The following is a 20,351-nucleotide window of genomic DNA, read 5'->3' on the forward strand; positions in this document are numbered from 1 at the left end:
ATTTAGTATATAAAAATAATAATTAGGGGAGGAAAATTAAAATAGTTTAATAATTATGTATGGATAAAAGTCATAAAACAAAGTAGTTTAAATTTTAAATCAAACAGGTCAAATTCGAGATCAAAATTGAGCTCAAATTCTAACCTAAACTCGAGCTCGAAGAATCGAGCTGCTCGAGCTCGAGCTCGAGCAGCTCGACAATTGCCGAGCTCGAGCTCGAGCTCGAGCAGTGCTATCATTAACGAGCTCGAGCATGAGCATACCCAGGCTCGGGCTCGGCTCGGCTCGTTTACACCCCTAATTCAATCGATGGGTTTACATGTTTGTCAAAATCACGGTCAACCCTAATGTGTACGTTGGACATGATATTCAACTATCCCTTTTTTTTTTTTTTCTTTTTTTCTTTTTCTTTTTTTAAATAACTATCCCTAATGTGTACGTTGGGCATGATATTTAACTACCCGTCATGCCACTATATATATTCAACTACACTTCATACTGCAGTATCAACTACCCAACTTAATTATGCTTACTATTATGCTTATGCATCTCATCAAAATCACTTTCAATTCATTAAACCTTCCAATTGCTTTTCATACTTCAATGCTTGATTCTAATGTTTTCATTTAATGCTACGATATATATGAATATAACACTTAGGGTACACTGTGTTTGATTCGTACATGAGAATCAGAATCGAAATGGAAATCAAATACTTAGTAATGGTTTTGGTAAAAGTATTTTGCATGTTGGTAGTAGGGTGGAATTGGAATGTTTACTAATATTGATGTTTGATTGTGTATGACCTATAATGGAAATAAATGTTTTAAAAATACAAAAACAAACAATCAAGGATTCAAGGTAATTGATCCTAATATAATGACATCCAAAGCATCAATATGAACAAAACAAAAAAAATCAAAACAAAAATCTAATAGTACTAATCCAAACTTAAAAATTATATTACCAATAAGATAGAATGATACACTTTTTAATTAGGGAATGAGATTTTTAATTGAAGGGGTAAGCAAATCCAATAGTTATATTTTAAAAAGTTGTCAATCAAAAACTAACTATACTTTTGATTTTCATTCCTATAGTGTAAACTCATGAACAAGACACACCATTATTTGTCTCTAAGTTAGAATACCCTTGCTTTAAATAAATAAATAAATAAATAAAAGTTAGAATACCCTAATTCTGTAGCTTTTCAACAGCAATCATGTCAAATTCATTAGGATTCATAATTTCATATTCTCACAAACGTCAGCTATACCCCAAAAACGTGGATGGTCTACCAACATGTAACCTCAGCTTAATGAGGTGTTTGGTAAATAAGTGTTAGCAGATAGTTATTAGTTGATTATGTTAGTGAGTTTGACTATCTAGTTAATAGCATTAGCTGATTATAGAAAAGTGTTTGGTAAATTAGTTGTTATATGATAGCTGATTACATGCAAAATGAATTTCTCAAAAAACTGATCAAAAAGCTACTTTGAACAACTTTTTGAATTTTAGCATTTTGAAACAATAAATTATTACAAAAAAACTAATTAATCAATCACTCATATTGATTGTTTAACTAGTTCAAATAGCTAATAGTGATCAAATAAGACAAAATTGACTGATAGGCTAACTATTTTACCAAAAAGGGCGTAAGTGTAAATTTAAATTTATTTCTTGATGAATTTGTTAAAAGCAGTATATTAGATAAACTCTAATTGAATGTTTGGTGAAGTGTGAAAGGGGAAAAAATATGCAAACAACAATTACATGTGCAATATTAAAGAAATGAGGTGTAGTCCCACCAAAATATATAGACCAAAACCTGAATGTTTGGTGAAGTGTGAAAGGGGAAAAAATATGCAAACAACAATTACATGTGCAATATTAAAGAAATGAGGTGTAGTCCCACCAAAATATATAGACCAAAACCTACCTTTCTACACTTACATTCATTAAACTTTAAGTATAAATTGTATACACACATTGCATACACTACATGCGACTTTAGGTAGTTGCATGTGTATATATATATATATATATATATAATAAAGGTAACAACCACATCTGATCTCTCACCACAAACATACACACTTATATTTTAAGCTGGCCAGGAGGACCAAGGGACGGATTTTGACTATTATATTGGTGAGACATTGGAATAGCAATATCAATTCCTCCTATATATGGATATCCAACCAAATTTATCTTGTATAGATTGAATTGAAATTTTCGTAGATAGCGGGTGGTGAATCTTAAAAAATCAAATCTGTAGTAGATAATTAAATGTGGATTTTACATACAAAATTCACATAGAACTCAGACCCAATCAACAATAATGTTATTATAAACATTAGGCATTAGTCTATTCGGGCAATGTGCGTGTAAAACTAGTAATAATTTAATAAGAGTAATAGTGATGAATTTAATCATGCCAACTTTGATTGAGATAGTGCAATTGAACCTAAGACCTTCCTTATGAAAATAAATGAGTAAGAATAATAAATAGTTAACGAAATATTCCGTTACTAAAATTTACATTAACTGAGTGCAGTGGTATTTTTAGAAAAGGTAAATTATATAATAGAGGGTAAAGTAGAAAAATAAAAAAAAATTACTAAAATCAAAATAATCTGAACTATTCATTTCATCAAATAATTTGACAGACATTTTTTAGTTCCCGTTATAAGTCTAACTTTATTGACTCTTATTAGTGTGTGTGTGTGTGTGTATATATATATATATATATATATATATATATATATATATATATATATATATATATATAAGAAGAAGGGTCAAATAAGTCTCCAAATTATTTAGAAATAGACAATTGCACCATCGAGATACAAAAAGTTTCATATTAGCCCTTGAACCCTTTACATAAGTGCAGGCCCGGTCCTATCATTTTATAGGCCCGGAGCGTAGCAACAAAATGGGCCCTATAGTAAATTAATATATGTCTTTATAATTAAAATTTAAATTAAATAATATAAAAATATCTAAATAGCTTGAAATAAGATTCTCAAGTTTTTAACAATCATACATACACATGAAAATATTTCTAGATGCATTCTTAAATCCAAAATAATCAATAACTGCATTAGTGCTTTCATAAATAAAGAATTATAGTTTATAAAAATGAATAAAACTTAATTATTGGGAGCAATAAATCAAAATACTCTAAACATTTATAGAAAATCACATTATAATTATAATAAATAATGAAGTTATTTTTAATAAAAATTTGTAATACAAAACTTACAAATGAGAGCATAGCATAAAATCATAATTATTGGGAGCAATAAAGCAAAATACTTTAAACGTGATAAAAGATAGATATTCCTAATAAAATATGAAATATAATTAATTGGATAAAATAATTCGAATAAAAAAACACATAATAAATCACACATCTTCTATATTGATATCATATTTATAAATACTTTTTTTTAGTTAGATTAATTTCAAAATTCTATAAATTAATTTGAATACAATGACGCACAATAAGACTTCTAAACTACATTGACTAGATAATTCATAGAAAAATTAAATTATCTTTTAAAATATTTTTCATAACTAAATCACAAAATATATTACATATACATAACTCATTATAATGTTCACAAAATAACATATATTTTAAATATAAGTAGTAAATTACTCGAATAGAAATAGATTCAAAATTTGATATGAATCACAAATCAATCTATATTATAAATCTCACTATAATTATAGAAAGGTAAAAAATAAATAAAAATAGAAAGGTACAAAAATCACAAAGTTACAAATTAAATTAAAAAATACAAATTAAAAATATAAATAAATTTCATAAGTTTAAATTTTAATAACTATATAATAATATCCCTAAATTCATCTACTAAAGAGTAGGAAGGAAAACTTTTTTTTTTTGATGTAAAGGTTCATAAGCAAGGATTCAATCCCTTAATCTGGCGCAAACAAACCTCAAACTCTCACAGTCTTCCAGTTCAGCTAATCTTCAGTTTAATAACATGAATTTATACTCTAGATCTATTATTATATCAAACAACTATAGTATATATAAAAGGTAATTATATAAGATTGTGGGCCCCTTCCAAGCATGGGCCCTGGGCAAGGTGTGACACCCCGTAAATCTAAATGCTAATTGGGATTAATTAAGGAATTAATCCTAGCCTTCCTTGGTAATTTCTTCCTAAAATCCTGAAATTTCATAGTCGAAGGACTAGAAATTGACTAGTCTTCTTGGTGTACCTTGTGCCTTGTGTGTTGTACCTCAATTCCTTATTCATCCAAACCTTAGTAAGGGTAACTTGGTCTTTTCACTAGTGAGAGGTGCTCATGTTTACCTAGCAAGACCTCTTGTCTTCATTCCATGCTAGCCAAAGTTCTAAAAACTTTCCAACCTCTCTCTAAAAGAATCCTAGGTTGCTCTCTAAGTCAAAAAGGGAACTTCCAAGCTTTGCATAGTCTTCCACCAAGATTCCAACTTTCCAACACTACAAGGCTAGGAATGGTAAGATCTATCCTTCCCTACCTTTTCGTTACAAGATTCCTTCATTTTTTCTCTAAATCTTTCTTCTACCTTGTGGGTTTTGGGAGTTTGTAGAAGATCTAGTGGTGGGTGAAGTGCTAGGTTGATCTAGAGGATCTTTGGTCTTGCTTTGAGGTTGAAGAAGGTTTTCTTGGTCTACAAGAGGTAACCCATGCTACACAAAACCTATTTTCACTTGATAATAATGATTATTGGCTTCTATGTGAAATTCTTGATGTGTTAGAGTGATTGATGCATGATCTTGTGATAATGTATTTTTAGAGCTTGTGTTTAGGGTTCGTGAATGCATTTTATGATTTATTCATATGTTCAAGTCATATCATTGTTGTGTGGAAGATTTGTGGTCATTTGGACTTGAACTTGGCCTTAAAAGTGCAAAATTGCGAATGCTGATTTTTGGGTGCAGGGTGTACCCGCGGGTGGAACTGCGGGTGGAGGTCCACCCGTGGCCCCACCCGCGGGGAACATGTTTGGGGATTGCGGGGATTTGTTCCCCGTGATCCCTTCTTCTTGGTATTTGATGTTTTGACCTCCCGTTGTTGAATTATTGAGCTTTTGTGAGTCTTCTTGATGTTTCGTATGTCTAGAACGATGAGTTAGGAATCCATGTTAGGATTTGGTGTCTTGAATCATGCTTATGATCCAACCTTGTGATTCGTTGGATTGATGTTGAGTCTTTGTGGTTCATTGGAACTATTTTGGTTTACCCGTTTGATATGCATGCTAGTCTTGGTGTCATTGATGCTAGTATGTGTTGTTTGTCTCTTTCTATTGAGGATGGGCAACTCGTGTTGTCAATCATGTTGATATTAGATTGAGGTCCATTGCTGTTGTTGAGTATCGTTTCATGTCCTTCATTGAAACCCCTTGATTGAATCCCTTGATGTGATCCCATGTGTACGATTATTCCTTGATTAAGCTATTGTTGAGCTTATCCGTTGTTGTACACACTTTGTGTGGAATCTAGGTGTTGTTATATCTCTAGATTCCGTGTGTATTGACTCTTGTTGGGATGTTGGATTGATGTGATGAGATGATTGAGCTGGTAAAGTGGATAGTGTGGGGACTTCTGTGTAAACAGACCGGTAGTGAAGCTCCGGATTGCCGTTTGGTTACTTGTGACTTGTGGGCAACATGGGAAACTTATCTCCGTTGCCAGAGATGGTAGCTAACCCGTTGAGCTTGGAATCTCAATAGGGGGTGTATACACTTAAAGTTGCTAGCTCTGTTTCCATTGGGCTACGGTCCTTGTCATTGCGATGACATTATGCATGTGATCCGGGTCGTTGCAATGACTACATGATACATGTTTGTTGATGATTTGGAGCCCTCCACACTGATCCACTATGAATCGGGCCGTGGTGCTGACTCCACGGTATATGACTTGGTGTGATAGTGTCCTATGTGGACTTGGAACTCGTTATGGTGTGAATCTAGCCTTCTTTGCTAATGAGCATGTCTTGATGCATTCTACTTTGTGATCAGTAGAATACATCTCGAGTTGTATTGGTTACAGTTGGTATTCTTGTCTTGTTGTTGTCGTAAGGATGTTGATTTCCTTTATCCTTGAGAGTGTGAATGAGTCTTTGAAGTTGACTTCTCTCTATGGCTTTTGAAATGATATATACTGTATTCCGTTTCGAAAATGGTTTTGACTTATACTTATCTATATATGGTACTTAACGCGTGTTGATGGGTTACCAGCAATGTTCGCTGACCGGGTGTCATCCCCTATCTTTATGTTGCTTTACAGGTTTTGAGTAGCATCTTGGAGAGCGCGCTAGCAGATCGTTAGTTAGTGTAACTCCTTGGGACTTGTTTTAGTTAGACTTGTGGCCTGTGAGCCGTGGATTTTTATAAGTATGACTTTGACGTTTTGTTTAGATTTAGCCTGTGCACCTATAGATGTGTAGGTGTGGCATAACATCTCCCATACTTGTCTTTTAGCTTCCGCTTTAATTTAATCTTAATGAGTAGACTTCATCTCTTCCTAAAGCTTTAATTTATTTTTAAAAGTTGTGAAAATCGGGAGTGTTACAAAGGGCTTAGCCTGTCCTTGCCCAGGGCCGGGCCTACATAAGTGCAATTAGAACACATTTACCTATAAGTTACATATATACCATTACAAAATTATGTTAATGTGATATATATATATATATATATATATATATGTGTGTGTGTGTGTGTGTGTGTGTGTGTGTGTGTGTAAACATGGATGCATATGAAAGCTATGTCAACATAACTTATAAATTTCTTTAATTTTATTTAAATAATTGTTTTAAAATAAAATAATCTATGTAATATTCATGTATACAAAGAAAATTATGCATGAAAATCACATTAACATTACCTGGTAATTTTCACATAAATATATATTCTAATTGCACTTTTAAAAAGTTTTAGATCTAATATGGCATTTTTTTGTAATTTGAATGCACAATTTTTTTGGTTAGATCACAAGGCCTTTAAACTCATACCATATTTAAACTAATCTCCATTCGCACACTCCTAACCACTCTTAATAAATGAGAGTATATGATCACTCATGCCAATCAAATTGGTTAGAAGTGTAAGCACATAATCCACGTTATACATTTAATACGTGGCAATAAAGCATAATCCCACTAACCTCCAGCCATAGCTTGTGTTCTTGGTTGCCTAAATCCGTTGTCTATTGAACATGAGTTCCTCGGGCTGCTGTGAAATCACCGTAAACCAGATAGTGTTTCTCTCACTTCTCTCAGTTACTCTAGATGGTGTATGAGTTGTCAACTGAGCAGTGAGATGACTTAAGAGTCTAAATACCTACATCTCATCAATGTAGGTAACCAATTACCTAATGCTTAATTAAGTTCATGTTCAGTTGAGTTACCATGATTTATATCCTCCCAAATGCTCTGTCGGACCGGGGTGTGGGGATCTCTTAGGGTTGGGGATCAACCTTTTGAAAAGAATTAAGTTCTAATACTTATTCAGCCTAATAGTTCGCACCACATAAATCACTTAATATTATTATTATTATTATTACAACAACAACAACAACAACAACAACAACAACAACAACAACAACAACAACAACAACAACAACAACAACAACAACAACAACAACAACAACAACAACAACAACAACAGGAGGAGGAGGAGGAAAACGTTACAAGATGAAATTTACTTTTCATTAAAGATTAATTTTATTATTCTCTCAATCTAATCTAAAAACATAATAAGTCTCAATCAAAGTTATATCCCTCATTTATGTCCATGTTTTTAATACTAATCATTTTGTACATTGTGCTTTTAGAGTTGTACTATATACTTTTTTGGACAAAAATACTCCTACAGTTATAACTTCCGTTATCTTTTCCATTATTGTTACTATGCACATGCATCCACCATATATTTTCTTATATTCTTTAATGATAATAATATTTATAGACATTATATATTGGATTATTATAATAAATAAATTTGATTTCATATAGATTTTAATTAGTAGGGATTTGTTAGTTATTTTAAAAAATATAAATATTGGGCATATGTTTTTGCGCATCGCGCATATAGAAAAGACTAGTAAAAACCAATAAGTGTGAATGAAGATTATACTCTTTTATTTATGTTTTTTTTTTCTATTACTTTTTTAATACATTATGCTATAAGAATTGTACTATACAATATTTTGGTAAAAAATATTCACACCATTATAACTTTCGTTATCTTTTCCAAACTAATGTTAGTATACACATACATCCACCATATATTTTTTTTTTTTATTTTCTTCAACGGTAATAATATATAGACATTATATATTGGAGTACTATATAAGTTATCTTTTAAAATATAAATATAAATTTGTAAAAATAATTTACATTATTATTATTATTATACAATACTCTGAATATAAATATCTAAAATCTAAATAAATCAAAGATTTTAGTATAAATTACTAACTAGTATTTTCACTTGTGCGATGCACGGAATGGATTTGTTATAATATATTAAGAATATTTGGATCAATATACAATTATTTGAATTATTATAACATCAAATACGGAGTATTATATAGTGCAATTGAAGATATGGTTTGGATCGTTTATATTTGTTGATGTTATCATTGCTTGAACTCGAGCAAATAATTGCTTAAATTAATAGTTAATGTGTAGATGTACGCATGCATGCGGTGCTGTAACTTTAGAGATTTGTATATATCATTGTTTAGAATTTTTATAAATTGGGGAAATGTGCTCGTTCTCTAGCAACTTAGTTATAGTAATCAATTGTTATCTTAATTTATTTGTATAAATGATATATTTTTGTCTAGATATATAGCAATTTTGTCATTTTGAAAAAAAAATTAAAAGGAAAACATAATATCATCAATTGTATTTACACATATTGAAAACCTCTTTGTCATCGACATTGGTAGTCGCAACACAATCTTGTCCATCATTGTCTAGGTCTAACACCTTCAGGCCATCAGGATGGGTGACTCAGGAAAAAGCCACATACAATTTTCTGTGATTAAAGATAGGTTTTTTAGCAATAACCCAACATGAGTTAGTGTTTGACCTTGGCTTTTGTTGATAGTCGTGGCATATGAAAGCTTAAACAGGAATTGTTTACGCTGGAACTTGAAGGGAAATCTCGTATCAAAAGGAGTGAGAGACATTCGGGGATAAGAACTTTGGTTCCTTCATGTGTCCCATTAACTATTCTTGCTTCGACAATGTGATCTACTAATCTTGTGATGATGAGCCGTTTCCCGTTACAAAGACCAAAAGAGTGGTTTATGTTCCGCAATAACATAACAGGTGCACCGACCTTTAATTTCAATGAATGATTATGAAGACCCGACAATCTCAAACTATTTAAGAATTCAGGAGTGTTTACTTCTGATAGATTTTCACTGTCTGATTCTGCCTTACACAAAGAGTCACAACTTAAATATATCCATCCTTCTGCAGTATTCATGTCGCACATGTACTGATTAATTTGATCAACGACATCTAAAGTCGGCGAGAGGATCGCTTGGCCTTCTAGCTGCGACTCATTAAGCATGCCATATCTCGAGCTTGGGAATGTGCTTTCCAGTTTGCACTATAGTTGCTATTGGATTGTGTCCACACTTCAACAAAAATTGTGCCGAAATATTGATCTCAAATGAACTATAGTTTACAACCATTGCAATCTCATCTCCGATGTCGGCAATCCATTTTGAAAACCAATCAACCGTTTGTCTATCTTCCTCTGAAGCTAAGGTCCGTAGTCTCAAGTTCTTGATGAGCCTTAATACCTTGCAATTTGTCCACAGGTATGAAGAATTAATATTTTCTCCGACAACTAATGGTCTTGTTGCTTTCGAAATAACAGGTAGGATCTGTTTAAAATCACCGCCCAAAACTATTGTCTTTCCACCAAAAGTCTTTCAGCACTACCCGGTATGGCAAACCTCAATAGATCCCTCATGGTTTTGTCAAAAGCCTCAAAATAGTGTTTGTGCGTCGTTAGTGCTTCATCCCATATTATTAATTTGCTCATTATTATAAGCTCAGCAAGGTCACTGCCTTGCGATATATTGCACGTGAGATGGAATCTTCGTTCACGGAGAGTGGTATAGCAAATCTGGAATGCGTCGTCATGCCTCCCAGCAAGAGCAAAGATGCTATTCCACTGGAAGCAACATTCAGAATAATATCACCGTGTCTCCTTATCTTTGACGATAACGTTCTCCACACGAACGTCTTGCCTGTTCTTCCGTAACCATACACAAAGAACAATCCACCTCCATTGGAATCAATATCATTCATCACAGAGTCGTAAAATTCTTTTGCTTGTCGGTCAATTGTGTTACCAATGTTTCATGCTTTGTCTTCAACGATTCATTGTCATATGCCAACTCTTTAGCTATCAACATGTTTTCACTCAGACCTATGCTAGTTTCGTCTAGAGTTGGCATTTATGAAAAGTCCTTCATGCTCTTCCCCCACAGAGATAGCAACTTCTCGAACTCCTCCAAAGCAAACTGTTTTTTATCGGAATCCGATAACATCAACTCTTAAAAGGGAAAAAAAAATAGTTTATTTATAATAATGAAAAGTAAATAACAAAAGTCGAATAAATAGATTGGAGTAAACTAAATATCATTAATTCAATATTGAGTAGTAATGAAAAAATAGGAATAGAAATTTTAATATGGTTGTATTTTTAATATTAAATAGATTGCACAATATAATATTTGTTGTTATAATTTATATAATTGTATATCGATTCAAATATTCTTAAAATTCTAGTATGTTCACCCTTGCATTGCACGAAATTGATTTGTTATAATATTTAAGAATATTTGAATCGATATACAATTATATAAATTATAATAACAAATATTATATTGTGCAATTGATGAAATAGGTTGGATCGATTATTTTTTTGATGTTATCCTTGCTTGAATTCAAGCAAATAATTGCTCAATTACTCACGATGCATAGATAAAATTTTTATTATATATTTAGATAACAAAATTAAGATAAAATTTAAACAATTCTAATATTTGAAAATGTACATTTATTTGATTATAAGATTAGTGTAAAAGTATCACTCAATTAATTGAATAACATATGACTCGTTTGTCTGCAATTATCTTAAAAAAATCGATATGTAATATGATTTATGTAATTATATTATTACTAAAATAAACAAGAGAAAAATGGATAAATAATTTAATTATAATTATTATAAAAATAAATTCAACGATTCATATTTAGCTTAATTACCATAATTATTATTATTTAATTTATACTAATATCTGTGCAATTATACTTTTATACCTTAAGTATATATTTTTTTCACCATATGGCCTTTACTTTTTTTTTTTTTTTCCTCATCCTCTATATATGAATATATTAATTGTTATCTATCTATACTATATATAAAAACAAAATCCTCCCTTATATATATATATATATATATATATATATATATATATGTATGTATATGCTTGTTGTGAGTAGTACACAATAAACCACGTGGTGGACATGCAACCATACACTCCTTGTAGCAAGGATTTAATCTATTGAATCATTTGTTGTGAACATTCATTTTTGCCTTTCATACAGTGAGAATAGTGAAGCGATGGACAATCTCCGAGAACAATTGACGATATAAAGCTACCGCCATTATGGTTCCTGAATGTAGGATTAATCTTTAGGAATGATTGATTTCTAGTGGACGATGAAAATACCACTCTAATGAACCGGACACTTTTCCTTATTCGTTGTAGTTGTATTGTTCTTTGCAAGTATTTTTTCTTACCCCTACAGATAAAGACTTGTTTGATAAAGAAAAACGTGATAATATAAATTTTACTTGATTGAAAGCCAAGCTCCAAATGGCTCTTAATCAATCTTCTGTTGAATATAAATTTTACCTTATTTAAAAGTCAAACTCCAAATGGCTCGCTCTTCCTTAAACTTCTGTTTTAGTCTTGGTGATGAAGTGCTGGATTTTGGGCTATATTTAATTTATAGGTGATTTAAGAGTGTTTGATGAGTACAACATGGAGTTGAGAGATTGAGTTTGATTTTAACTTGGTTTATCATGTTGTATGGAATTAGCTAGGTTTCTTCTATGTGATTATCGGAAGATACGGGCCGAGTAATTAAACAGACATGATTTTAAGAATTTTTTATTTAAATCTTAATAATCAGTCAGACAGTTTAAGTTTTAATGGGAGTTTGAAATTTAGTAAATTTAATCAAGAATTATAAAATTAATAATGGAGAATATAATTTTTAACGAGAAAATGAATACTATAATATTGTTGAATAGAAATATGAATTTTTTTTTTTTTTTTTTTTTTGAAACGAATAGAAATATGAATTTTAATATTGTATAAAACTGTTTCATGCGGAAAGTTAAAATTGAGGATTTTGTTTTTATATATAGTATAAAAGTATAAATATAAATATAGATATAGATATTTGACATTTATTTTATCAGTATTGTATGGAATTAGGCTTTATAATATTAGAATAGGATTTTTAATGTAGAATTGTAGTACGAATAGGAAAGTATGAAACAATATATTATGGAATTGTATTACACTATTTTACAATATTAGAATAAGAATTTTAACGTAGAATTAATGTACGAATAGTAAAGTAGAAAATAATATATTAAAATTTGAGGATTTTGGACGAGAAGTTAAAGTTTAGGATTTTGTTTTTATATATAGTAAGTATAAATAGATATAGATTACGCAAATCTTCTTAATAGTATAGAACTATTTTATGCGGGAAGTTAAAATGGAGAATTTTTTTTATATATAGTATAAATATAGAAATATAGATATAGATATTTGACATTTATTTTTACATATTGCGCATAAAAATACTAGTTGTTTAAAATCTAATCTGAATTAAACACATGGAGTCCCGTGGATATCTGGTTCACTGGTTTAAAAAGTGGGTCAAGTCAATACAAAGACGGTTGAAAACAACGGTGTACAACTCAGGAAGTATGGAGTACACCTTCTTCATTTAAATATAAACCGCGTCATCAGATCATCACTATCTACTCGCTTTCCCATTCTGAATCAGTTTTTTGTCTGCAAATCAAAGTGGAAAGGACATGGCGGTGCCTACTGTTACGATGGAGGTCGGAAACGACGCCGTTGCTCTCATCACCATCTCCAATCCTCCCGTTAACGCCTTAGCTCTTCAAAGTATGCTACTCTACTTTTTTTTTTTTTTTCTCCGCCTATACTTGCATAGGTTCGTTCGGCTTTTGATTAACTTTGTTAATTGCGAATTTGTGTTGTAGTATTTGCGGGATTGAAGGAGAAGTTTACGGAGGCATTGAGGAGAGACGATGTTAAAGCTATAGTTTTGACTGGTAAGTAGTCGTTTAACCGTTAGGTTTTTCAGTTCAATTGTCGCTTTCAGATATTGACAATTTTGCTAGTTTCATTAGCTGATTTGGTATTGGTTATTGAACGTGTTGAACCAAGTTTTCCAAGTTGTAGTTAATAGGATTTTACCTTCTTTTCTTTTTTTTTTTTTTTTTTTTTTTGGTGTCTTTTGGTTATATATGGGGGTAGGTCTGGGAATTAAATTCACTCCCTTTTTGTGCTGGTTTGTGAAGGTGATAAGCTGTACTGTTTCATTTAATTACAGGAAAGGGCGGGACGTTCTCTGGCGGTTTTGACATCAACGTATTTAAAAAAGTTCATGAGACTGGTAAAATTTTGACTCTTTGAATTTGCTATATAGTATTATTTCTGTGATGGGGGTCTTCTTTCTTAGAACTAATGAAAACTTATATGAATCTTCAGGAGATAATTCTTTATTGCCTAATGTGTCTGTTGACCTCTTGTCCAACACAATAGAAGGTTTGTCCCTTGATTTAAATTTTGTTTGAATTTGATTTATTTTTGTCTGGTGGGCTCTTTTCTGTCTTTTAAACTCTTATTCTAGATTTTTATTTATTTTTTTAATTTTGATTTGCCATTATTATTCACAGTGTTCCTCTTGGCTATGTTTCTTTAGATGCCAAAAAACCGGTTGTTGCTGCCATGCAAGGACTTGCACTTGGAGGTGGCTTAGAATTGGCATTGGTTTGTTGCTTATATACTAAATGCAGCGCTTCATGATTTATTACTATGCTTGTATATATTTAAATGTGTACAATTATAAAACCCTTTTCCTGGTTTCTAATCTTCTTCTTAATTCATTACTTAGGCATGCCATGCACGCATTGCCGCAACTAGAGCTCAGCTTGGCTTGCCAGAGCTCACCCTTGGTGTTATCCCTGGCTCTGGAGGTACAACTGTCAATTTGAATGTTTGATGTTTGTTCACTTTTTACTAAGATATTAGAATTAAATAGTTCTCTTTTAAGAGACGAACTAAGTTTTGAAATTTTTATTTTCCTTGAAAGGCACACAGCGTCTTCCAAGACTTGTTGGATTGCCAAAGGCTATTGAAATGATGCGAGTAAGTAACTAGTATGGTGTACCCATTCTGCAGAGGCTGAAAATAATGGCAACCACTTTATTTTTATTAAATCCTACTAGATGGCAATAAAATGCATTGAATGAGGAACAAAAAGATAGGTTGTGGTGGTTCAAATAAAGCTTTTTGCTTGCACTGATGAAAGCTCAATAATGATGATTTGCAGACATCTAAACCTATAACATCAGAAGAAGGGAATAAATTAGGTCTTGTTGATGCAGTTGTGCCCCCAGCAAAATTGATTGATGTGTCACGCCAATGGGCACTAGATATTGCTGCATGTCGCAAACCTTTGTTGCGTTCCCTTCACAGGACTGACAAACTTTGTGCCCTTTCAGAAGCACTCAATATTTTGAAAGTGGCTAGACAACAGGCAAAGCAAACTGCTCCCAACTTGCCTCATCACCTGGTATGCATTGATGTAATTGAAGAAGGTATTCTCCATGGAGGACATAGTGGAGTGTTAGAGGTATTTTTTGTACAGTTTGATATGACAAACTTCCATTTTCTTTCTGCCTCACTTCTCCCAATCCAACTTTCCATCTCTTGAACTCTGGGTAAAAGTGAAGCAGCAAATAATACAATTTTTTTTTTTTTTTTTGAGCAGGAGGCCAGAGTATTTAAGGATAAGCTTGTATTATCAGATACTTCTAAAGGTCTTGTTCATGCATTTTTTGCACAAAGGGCGACATCTAAGGTAATCTTTATGTAATTGACAATTATGGTACATTTTTTATTGACAATTTGATGCTAATATAAATAATATTATGCTTAATTGCCATTCGTGGCCAAAATATATTTTATTAGTTGCAAAACATGCTTAATCATTACTTATCAAAAAGTAAAAATGTGCTCAACTGTTGGTGCTTCTTCTGCTTATTTTTGTTTAAGACTTGGTCTGTTATTTTAATGTATATGTAGTCTTCAAAGTTAAGTCATGTTTGCAGTTTCATCTGTTCATCCAGCTATTTTGTATGTTAAGTCACTTTGCAGATATCCTAGCTTGTTTAGACCAATGTTATCTTTATTTGCTAGGTAGGTGTCTAATTAACTGATCCAAATTATACGGAGTTGCATAAGACGTCCAGGACCATGAGTATTTTCAAAGCTGATCAACCTATATTGCCCCACTTACCCCAGGAAAAATATTGACCTGCAGAAAAAATACACAGGAAATTAAATTAATAATAGCTTTGTATTTGTGATTTTTTGCACTGATTCTGTTGTGGTACAGTGGTAGTCAGGATTTCTTTAGGAGCTATAGCATTCACCATTTGGTTTAGCCTTGTTTTCTCTATCTTCCCTAGTGTATGCTGAGTTTGTAACTTACATGGCTTGGAATTGGTCATTAACTTTGGTTATACCTATTAACCTTGTTTGTGGGTGGTTCTTTTTTTTTTTTTTTTTTTTTTTTTTTTTTTTTCTGCTTTAGGATCTATTCCCTCTCTTTGATTTTGTGATTGGTATAATGTTTGAACATCAATTCCTCATCAAATTGCCTTGCTTATGCTAGTACAATGTCATAGAACTATTTATGTGTTATCCTATTGGATTCATAAGTAAATTCTCACTGGGATCTATGGCTCAAACATCTTTCTGACTGTTGTGCCAGGTGCCTAGCATCACTGATATAGGCCTCAAACCAACATCAATAAAGAAAGTTGCTGTTATTGGTGGGGGTTTAATGGGTTCTGGTATAGCTACAGCTCTTCTTCTGAGCAATATAACTGTTGTTCTTAAGGAAATTAACCCTGAATACCTTAGCAAGGGATTAAAAACCATTGAAGGTAATTGACATTTATTATTATGGAGATGATATGTATTTTTGGTAATTGATGCCTTGCTGAAAACATAATTGAGTTCTTGAGCATTTCTGATTATTGTGTTGTGGTCTTATGTTGTAATGCTTATATACTGCAGGAAATGTTCGTGGTTTGGTGTCAAGGAAGAAGTTGGCTCAAGACAAAGCTGAAAAGTCTCTGTCAATTCTTAAAGGTGCACTGGATTACTCAGAATTTAGGGATGTGGATATGGTTATAGAGGTACATGTTTTAACTTTTAACTTGCATTGCTATTTTGAATTATCTGATAATTGAGTTTGTACATTTTGTTACCCTTTTAGGATTTTCAGTTAATTACTTGCTTTTCTGAGATAATCCTGATCATGATCCAAAAGCATGCTATAGTTTATACCTATATCATTATATTATTATAACCTATTAATGTAGTCAGATCTTGATTGCAGGCTGTGATTGAAAATGTTCCACTGAAACAAAAGATATTCAGTGACATTGAGAAGGCATGTCCTTCACATTGTATTTTGGCAACCAACACATCAACTATAGACCTCAACATAATTGGCCAGCAGACCAGATCTCAAGATCGGATTATAGGGGCCCACTTTTTTAGGTAAGTTTTGTCATTCTTCTTGAGTGTGTGTGTGTGTGTGTTTTTTTTTTTTAAGATCTTCCAATCAACCCTAATTTAATTCTGTTACAACCAGTCCTGCTCATGTGATGCCTCTTTTGGAGATCGTACGGACAGAGAAGACTTCAGCTCAAACAATTCTTGACCTTATTACAGTTGGGAAAGCAATAAAAAAAGTACCAGTTGTTGTTGGTAATTGTACTGGCTTTGCTGTCAATAGGACCTTCTTTCCATACTCACAGGGAGCACATTTCCTGGTCAACCTGGGAGTGGATGTTTTCAGGATTGACAAGCTAATTGCAGATTTTGGTCTCCCTATGGGCCCATTCCAGTAATTAACTAATTATCTTTCCTTTATATGATACGATTTATCTGCATTTCTTTGTGAGTATGTCTGACCATTGGACTATTTCTCAATGGCCAAGGTGGTGATTTTTCCCCTCATTTTGTCATTGACCTGGGTTAGCAAACATATTTGGCTTTTACATGTTATACTTTACCATGACAATAAGTAAATAATATGGAGTAGTATTATGATATTTCAGTGCTTAGTTATTCTGTTTTGCATTTTCATTAACTGAAACAATGTTGAGGAGATATTTGTGAATATTTAAGCTTATTGAAGATAAGTGTATTAAAATCATGTTTTTCAGGCTTCAAGATTTATCAGGATATGGTGTTGCTGTTGCAGTAGGAAAAGAATTTGCTTCTGCTTTTGCAGACCGTACATATCAGTCTCCTTTGCTTGACCTCCTTATTAAAAGTGGACGGAATGGTAATATTTTACTAATTACCTTCTTCATAATTGCTTTTTTGCCCCATATCCACATTGACCCTGGTTTGCAGGTAAAAATAATGGAAAAGGATACTACATTTACGAGAAGGGAAGTAAACCAAAACCTGATCCTTCAGTACTTCCACTTGTAGAGCAGTCTAGAAGGCTCACTAACATTATGCCTGGAGGGAAGGTATTATTACTCTTAAATGACAAACTTTAGAGTTTGCTATGCAATTCTTTGATTGTTTCAAAAGAGGCAGTTCATGTTTCATGAGTTATTTAGAACCAATTTTTTTACTTGTATAGTGAGTAATTTACATCGTAAAATGATTTGCAGCCGATATCTGTCACCGACCAAGAAATTGTCGAGATGATACTGTTTCCTGTTGTTAATGAGGCATGTCGAGTCTTGGATGAAGGGATAGTTGTTCGAGCATCAGATCTTGATGTTGCTTCTCTTCTTGGAATGAGTTTCCCATCTTACCGGTAATTATTTCCAATTTCATTAAAAATCAGTAATAGCCATCTTTTATATTACAGATTTACAGACAACAAGGTTTCTCTTTTTGAGAGATTTGCGATGTCTCCCAAGTCGGCTAACTCCTAAGTTAGCCTTTCGGATTAGAATGTAACAACTAGGAGGAGACCATATTATACTTGCACACTTCCACCACTAGATATTACGATCAAAGCTTAGGTTAATTAATTAAAAATGCTACGCTCCACTCCTTAGATTCACAATTAAGTCCACATCCCCCACCCCCCAACCCCCCACAAAAAAAAAAAAAAAAATCTAGAGGGGAGTGTAGTGTTTACTTTAGGTTAACTCCTACTTTTTGAGCCATTAATGTGTAATCCAACTATCAGCTTAGGCTTTTAGTTGAGATGGGGCACATGCTTCAATTTGGTATCAGAGCCAGACCAAAGGTCATGGGTTCGATGGAACCCACAGCACACGTGAGGGAGCGTGTTGAACTATCAGCTTAGGCTTTTAGTTGAGATGGAGCACATGCTTCAATTCTACTTGATTATTTCTTACAAAAAAAGATCTTAGAGTTCTACTGACAAATCATTTTAACGTTGGCAGTGGCGGAATTGTTTACTGGGCAGACACTGTTGGTGCCATGCACATATACACGAGCCTCAAGAAGTGGTCAGAATTGTACGGTATTGGGAACTTCTTCAAGCCGTCGAGATTCTTAGAAGAGAGAGCACTGAAAGGCATCCGATTGGTAACTTCTCTTCACCTTTTCATTGGTCGATGAATTATTCTCTTCTCCCATGCCAACTCAATGTAGTAGTAGGCCAAAGTAAATCGAGACTCAAGCATACAAATATGGAAAAACTAGAAGTAAAAGAACTGCCCATATATACCTGGTGTTGTGAACCTCGAGTATTTTTACCATTTAGCTTAAGGCATTTTCTCACCAGAGCCCTTAAGATCAATCCTCATTTCTATTATATGTAAAAGAAAAATAATGTAAACCCTTTTAATGCAGAGTGCACCTGCTTCGACGTCTTCAGCTACAAGATCGCGTATCTAAGACACTGTTTGGCTGACGATCCAACCTTCGAATATGCCCAGATGGAAATAAATCCCATATGCTGCCCAATAAATGTATGCATAATAGAATTGTTCATTTGTTTTTATATTTTACAAGTTTCAAAATTGTGATTTAGAGGTATCTTTTCCCTTGCCTAATAAGAGTCATGGAATGACATTCTAATTCAATAATGTTGTTTTTTCGGCACAAGTGTCAAATAAGCCTATCTACTACTGCAAAGTGTTCAATTCCCACCATGAACTAAATTAAGTGTCAAGTAGGTCTATTTACCAGCTAAATTTGTTCAATTGGCTTTTTTTACAGGTTACCAACAGGTTGCCTATTAATTATTAAAATAAGTAATTAAAAAAAATAAACAAAAAAAATTTTTAAAAAAAAAAAAAAAGAGGACAGCCGCCGGACAGCCGGTGGCTGTTCTCTTTTTCATTTTTTTTTTAATTATTTATTTTTTTTGAAAAATTTTAATTATTTATTTTAATAATTAAATAGGCAACCTGTTGGTAACTTGTAAAAAAAAGGCCAATTGAATGAATTTAGCTAGTAGATAGATTTATTTGACACTTAATTTAGTTCATGGTGGGAATTGAACACTTTGTAGTAGTTGATGGGCCTATTTGACACTTGTGCCAGTTTTTTCTTTTTGCCCTTATATTTATGTTTAGAAAATGAACGAAGTGTTATCCTAAATTAGGAGGGATCATAGTCTTCAAATAAAACATTTTATCTTTTTAAATCGAAAAGTATTATGTATGACTAATTGATTTATTCTTTTGTAATTCAAGTTTGTAACATTGATTCATAAAAATTGTCAACTTTGTGCAATTTGATATCTTCTCCCAAACGATTGAATTTCAAATCCAAGATCCTCACATCCTGGCACGACAGAGTATTTCGAAGTATGTAAATCACGATAACTTAATAGTTTAACAAACATGATTAAATATCAGTGTGTACAAAGAACTTACCACTCAGAAACATACTAGACCTTCCTCATATAGTAAAACCAACTCTTCCTTAATGAAC

At 32.5% G+C, this 20,351-nt stretch overlaps 1 protein-coding gene and 1 long non-coding RNA gene across 2 annotated transcripts; both read left to right on the top strand.

The window, feature by feature from the left end:
* The first annotated feature begins 1,716 nt into the window (after positions 1–1,716).
* On the top strand, positions 1,717–20,085 carry LOC109175158. Its single transcript, XR_002053252.1, has 3 exons — positions 1,717–1,732; positions 4,622–4,627; positions 19,959–20,085. It is a non-coding gene; the product is annotated as an uncharacterized LOC109175158 (long non-coding RNA).
* LOC109175130 (peroxisomal fatty acid beta-oxidation multifunctional protein AIM1-like) lies at positions 13,102–19,509 on the top strand. Its single transcript, XM_019324385.1, has 18 exons — positions 13,102–13,271; positions 13,370–13,441; positions 13,723–13,785; positions 13,881–13,937; positions 14,095–14,162; positions 14,287–14,368; positions 14,485–14,540; positions 14,725–15,027; positions 15,166–15,255; positions 16,171–16,345; positions 16,479–16,600; positions 16,804–16,967; positions 17,062–17,316; positions 17,639–17,760; positions 17,832–17,953; positions 18,101–18,249; positions 18,851–18,995; positions 19,263–19,509. Exons 1-18 carry the CDS (start codon positions 13,178–13,180, stop codon positions 19,305–19,307), a joined length of 2,184 nt encoding a protein of 727 aa, XP_019179930.1. The 5' UTR covers positions 13,102–13,177; the 3' UTR covers positions 19,308–19,509.
* Positions 20,086–20,351: the final 266 nt, after the last annotated feature.

This window comes from Ipomoea nil, unplaced genomic scaffold (assembly GCF_001879475.1).
Source record: "Ipomoea nil cultivar Tokyo-kokei standard unplaced genomic scaffold, Asagao_1.1 scaffold0164, whole genome shotgun sequence".
NCBI lineage: Eukaryota > Viridiplantae > Streptophyta > Magnoliopsida > Solanales > Convolvulaceae > Ipomoea > Ipomoea nil.

Coding starts and splice junctions, on each gene's coding strand:
- LOC109175130 (XM_019324385.1), top strand. CDS start 13,178: ATGGCGGTGCCTACTGTTACGATGGAGGTCGGAAACGACGCCGTTGCT. Junction 13,442..13,722: donor TAAAGCTATAGTTTTGACTG/GTAAGTAGTCGT, acceptor ATTTAATTACAG/GAAAGGGCGGGACGTTCTCT. Junction 13,938..14,094: donor CTTGTCCAACACAATAGAAG/GTTTGTCCCTTG, acceptor ATGTTTCTTTAG/ATGCCAAAAAACCGGTTGTT.